The sequence below is a fragment of the Lepidochelys olivacea genome (assembly GCF_965140295.1).
Source record: "Lepidochelys olivacea isolate rLepOli2 genome assembly, chromosome: 24".
NCBI lineage: Eukaryota > Metazoa > Chordata > Testudines > Cheloniidae > Lepidochelys > Lepidochelys olivacea.
The window spans coordinates 18,856,896-18,862,156 of NC_140434.1; the positions used below are offsets into that span (position 1 = coordinate 18,856,896).

At 59.0% G+C, this 5,261-nt stretch overlaps 1 protein-coding gene across 1 annotated transcript; it reads right to left on the reverse strand.

Moving 5' to 3' along the window:
* Positions 1-632: 632 nt before the first annotated feature.
* On the reverse strand, positions 633-5,002 carry LOC311512170 (uncharacterized protein). The gene is made up of 2 exons (XM_084613225.1): positions 4,884-5,002; positions 633-4,412 (listed from the first exon to the last, which is right to left on the reverse strand). The coding sequence occupies exon 2, from the start codon at positions 4,365-4,367 to the stop codon at positions 1,503-1,505; it is 2,865 nt and encodes a 954-aa protein (XP_084469351.1). The 5' UTR covers positions 4,368-4,412; positions 4,884-5,002; the 3' UTR covers positions 633-1,502.
* Between the last annotated feature and the right edge of the window lie 259 nt (positions 5,003-5,261).

Genomic DNA, 5,261 nt, shown 5'->3' on the forward strand with positions numbered 1-5,261 from the left:
CAGACAGATCTCCCCTCAGGCTGAATGCTCTGTTATGCCCTTGTACAGATCCTCCATCACTGAGTCCCTGTGACCAGGCCGTCACACTGGGATTCCCCCCAGTCAGGGTCAGATCACTCATGGCTTTCGTAGTGGATATTCCCCCAGCCCCATTGCCCCTGGAGGGTATTAACTGGGAGTCGGGACTGCTCTGACCCTGCTCAACCTCCCTCGGGGCACCCAGGAACTGTAATTTTCAGTTCTCCTGCTCTGCCTCGTTCCCCCCCCACCAGCCCCTGGACCCCCACCATAGATCCAGCTCCCTTTGCCCCCTCTCACAGAGGCTGCCATGCATCGCCCCTAGTGCCTGAACCCTTCCCCTGCAGGTCTCCAGCCTGTGTCCTCCAGGTTCAGGGGGGACCTTGGTCAGATGTGCCCAGGCAGAGAGCAGGTCTCACAGCCCGGGGCCAGCCCCAGGCCAGAAGCTGCCTGGGCCCTGGCCCACCTGCTCCTCCTGGGGAGTTTGTCTCTTAGTTCCCCTGCCGGGTCCATTAGTGGATGTAGTGTAGCAGTAGGCTGTGGGTCCCAGGAAATTAGAGAGAGAGGGTGGGGGAGGGGATCTCTTTTATTGGACCAGCTTCTGTGGAGGAGAGAGACAAGCTTCTGAGCCACACAGCGCTCCTCTGCAGGGTCCATTTCCGTCACTTGCCCCGGGGCCCTGGAAGGTGCACGCTGCTGGCTCCATAGGAGCCGTGGGCAGGGTGAGGACTCCAGCAGCAGCTTAAGTTGCCCGGTTGAGGGATACTGAATTCCCAGATGGAGGGAACAGAAGGCAGGTTATTCTGAGTGCAGGGCTGGGAGCCAGGGCTCCTGGGTTCAGTTCCTAGCTCCGGGAGGGGAGTGGGGTCTAGTGAGTTGGAGCAGAGGGCGCTGGGAACCAGGAGTCTTGGGTTCTCTCCCAGCTCCAGGAGGGGAGTGGGGTAGAGCAGGAGGGTCCAGGAGTCCTCTACCCCAGATTGGCTGCGTGACCTCAGAGAAGTCACCTCCTGGGGGGGTGGGGGTGAGGAAGGTTAATTAGTTCCTGTCTGAGGCACTCTGTGGACAGTTCAGCTGTCAGAGGGAATTCTGTTCCTGTCCTCCCCGCAGGTCCTGGCTGTCTCCAGTGGGCAGCTGCCACGTCCCAGGTCAGAATTTACCTACAAGTTCCTCTCGTGCTGTTGCTTCCAGCGTGTCCCGAGATGAATTCAAACTGGGCTCGGGTCCCATTGCCCAGTTCTGTCACTCATGGAGGGTCATTCGAACACGAGGCCAGGTGGGGACTGGAGGCTCTTACGCCCAGGGAAGCCAGTGGCAAAACTCCCAAGGGACAGGACCAGGCTAAGCCTCAGAGATAGAAACAGGCGGGCTGCTTGCTGTGGGCGGTGAGGTTGTGAGGTGGGGAAGTTGCTGGTGATAGAGGAAGTAATGGGCTGCAGGGGATGGGGATTGGCAGTGGTATAGAACCACTGGAAACTCCCATTTCCTTAGCCAAGCTGGGATGTGGACTCTAGGAGTGGCTTATCTTCCTCATCAAATGGATACAACTCCTCCTCCTCCTCCATGTAGCTGCCTTTCAGAGCCTTCCGGAGTTTGGTCCAAAAGAGCCTCTGGGCTGCAGGCTCCAGGGGCCAGCTGATGTAGGTCTTCTTGAGCATCACCTTCCTCATGCGGTGGTAGGCAGACAGCTCCCTGTCGGGGATGGCCTCCAGGAGCACCATCACCAAGACGTCCTTGAGCTCCTCAAAGAGCCGGTAGCTGGCCAGCTGGATCTCCAGAGAGCACCACTCACTCTGCAGGTAGCTGCGACTGATAACACAGACGGTCTTGCGGCTGTTGTAGATGCTATCCACGATGTTGTCAACAATGCTCTTCCCCAGCTCGAAGTCCCGGTGGTGCAAGCAGAGGCGGAAGGAGCCCTGGCTGCTCTCCAGGCTTGGCACCAGCTGCTCCAACACCCACCCCTCATCAGCGGAGTTGTAGGAGATGAAGGCATCATACTGGAAGTGCTCCCCATCCTGCCTCCTCCAGCGGTCATTCACCCAGGAGCGCAGGATGTAGAAATGGTACTTAAGCCGCCAGTAGGCCCGGTGGTAGATCAGCGGCAGCAACATGAGAAGCAGCAGCGCCGGGGCAGTGACAGAGAACAAGTACAGCCCCACGTCCAGGAAGCAGACGTGTGTGTCAAAACTGTAGACATAGCCCAGCTGCTGGCGGGAGTCGCAGGAGTAATTGTAGAGATAGACCACCTGCACCCACCTGTTGGCCAGCCAGTTCTGGAACCACAGGTTCTCGCAGGTGCAGCTCAGGGGGCATTTGCGTAGGTCCAGGTACCTGAGCAAGCCCAGGGCATTGGCCACACTCACATTGACGGTCTGCAGCTGGTTCTTGGCCAGGAGCAGCGAAGTCAAGTTGCTGAGGTTCCCGAAGACCTCCAGCGTCAGCGAATGGAGCCCCATGTTCTCCAGGTTCAGTTTCTGCAGGCGGCTGAGGTTTTTGAAGATCCCAGGTGGCAGATCTTGCATGCCATTGCTGCTGTCAGCCAAGCTCAAATACTGCAGCTGAGCAAGGTCGTCAAAGGCATCCGGGGAGATGGAGAGCAGCTTGTTCTCTGACAGATAGAGGAAGCGCAGTGCAGCCAGGCCTTGGAAGAACTTGGCGGGGATTATTTTCATGCCGTACGGCTGCTGAGCTTGTAGCTTGAGATCATAGAGTTTGTGCAGGTGCCTGAAGGGTGGGCTCTTGTGCTGTGTCTTGGTGATGTATTGCAGTTTGTTGCCCGTCAAATCCAGCACCTCCAGCGTGGCCTGCACCAGGTGGAAAATTTCACTGCTGATCTCCTTGATGCGGTTGCCATCCAGGTAGAGTTTGGAGAGGCTGCATAGCCCGCTGAACGACCTACTGGTCAAGTGGCGGATGTTGTTGCCCCCCAGGTCCAGGATCCGGAGCAGGCTGAGGTGCCTGAAGACGCAGGGGAAGAGGATGGAGATGCGGTTATTGCGGAGGTTGAGGGTGCGGAGTCTGACCAGGTTGGTGAAGCTGGCCTCGTAGAGGTCGGTCAGCAGGTTGTTATCCAGCCGCAGCTCAGTGAGGTTGTAGAGCCCCTTCAGGGCATGTTTGTGCAGGTAGGAGATGGTGTTGATGTTGAGGTGGAGGATGCGCAGATTGGGGGCGTATCTGAATGCCCAGTATTTGACTGAGAGGATGCGATTGTAGCGGAAGCTGATGAAGTGCAACGCCTCCAAAAACGAGGAGTTTTGGCAGGTGCTGAGTCGGTTCAGCAGGTTGTGTTCCACCACCAGGCTCTCCAGAGGGTTGTGCTGCCACTTGTCCACACAGTCCAGCCACTTGAGCTTGTTCCACGAGAGGTCCAGAGTCCGGATCGGCGGGCACAGGGAGAAGGACACGTTCCTCAGCTCCCGGATGTTGTTGCTCTGCAGCAGGAGGTGGTTGAGCTGGTGATTGCCCAAACGCTGGCAGACCTTGCTCACGCCTTCGTTGCCTAAGTGCAGGCCGGAGTAGTCCAGGCTGTGCGGCTGCAGGCTGGACACATTTAGAAGATGGAAGACATCCAAGGGGTTCCCCTTCAGCAGCAGGTAGCTGAGGTTCTGGAGCTCGGCGCCAGCAAAGGAAGTGACGTTGGAGATGTTGTTATAGGACAGGTCCAGGCTCCTGATGTGGCGCAGGAGCTGTGGGCCGCCACCGTCCACGGCCCGGAGCGAATTGTTGCACAGATGCAGGGTGGAGAGAGATGGGGGGAGCGGACAGCTGGAATTGAGAGAACTCAGGCTATTGCAGGACAGGTTCAGCACCTGCAGTCTTGTCAACCCCTGCAGGCTGCAGGCCACGTCGGCAAAGCTCACCAGGCGGCAGGAGTACAGGTCCAAGGTGCGGAGGTTGCCCAGGGGCTGCAAGGCGCGGGGGTGAATCGTGCTCAGGGGGTTATTGCGCAGGGAGAGGTGGGTGAGGTTACCCAGACCTTGGAAGGCCCCTTTGGACAGCTTGGCCAGGCGATTGTCGGACAAGTTGAGCGTGTCCAAGGCGCTGAGGTTCTCGAAAGCCCCATCCTCTATCGTCTCCAGGTGGTTACAGACCAGCTGCAGCTGCTGCAGCTGTGGCAAGTGGCGGAAGCTGGCCGGAGGCAGGCGGCAGATGGAGTTGTGGGAGACATTGACGAACGTGGCGTCAGGAGGCAGGTCGCCCACAGCGCTGGTTATGTCCTTCAGGAAGCGCTGGATGCACCGGAAGCTGTGTGGGTCCTCCATGGACTGGATACAGTTCCTGAAGCCATAGGCAGACGCCCCCGGCATGAGGAGCAGCCATGCGGCCAGGAGGGGAAAACCGGGGCCCATCCTGCCTCCCCGGGGACTGGGGGCTCTCCACACTGGCACAGAGACCTAGAACCAGACGGTCAGTGTGAGCCTCTGCTCTGAACTGCCTGGGACAGAGGGGCAGAGCTGAGCACAGGGACCTGGGGGGCCGCAGAGACTGAATGAGGACTCCCTTGGGATGGGGGGCGGGGGGCGGCAGGATCCTGGGTTCTATTCTGGCTCTAGGAGGGGAGTGGGATCTGCTGGATTAGAGGGGGCTCTGAGAGCCAGAACTCCTGGGTTCTTGCCCCAGCTTTGGAAGGGGAGTGGGGGCTGGTGGTTAGAGCGAGGGGGGCTGGGAGCCAGGACTGCTGGGTTCTCTCCCAGCTCTGGGAGAGGAATGTGATCTTGTGGGTTACAGCAGGGGGGCTGGGCTGGGACTCAGGACTCCTGGGTACTAGCCCTGGCCTTCTATGTAGCTGCACCCCATTGCAAATTCCTGTCTTATTCCCAGCAGCCCCTGGGATGTTTGTGGTACCACTGGGGGATGGTTCTCACCTGGTGTGTCCTACGCCTTCAGCTCCCTCCCTCCCCGGCGCAGAGCTGGGGAATGGCTCGGGATCCTGGCAGGCTCTGAGCTGAGTGCCAGGGCACGGTCCGTCTCTCTTCCTTGCTGGAGGAGGCAGTGAGGGGTGCTGGGAGTTTTGCCAAGGAGGCGTCTGAGACTTTGAATGAGGAAGTGCTTGGGAGTATCATTTTCAGTCACATTTTGAGCTGACACTCAGTGGGGTTACAGCTGCACAGAGCTAGGGACAATGCTGCAGAAAGGCCCACAGCAAGGGGGCAGGACTCCTGGGTTCTATTCCGGCTGTGGGAGGGGAGTGGGGTCTGGTGGGTTAGAGCAGAGAGGGCTGGGGGTCAGGACTCCTGGGTTCT

Coding starts and splice junctions, on each gene's coding strand:
- LOC311512170 (XM_084613225.1), bottom strand. CDS start 4,367: ATGGGCCCCGGTTTTCCCCTCCTGGCCGCATGGCTGCTCCTCATGCCG.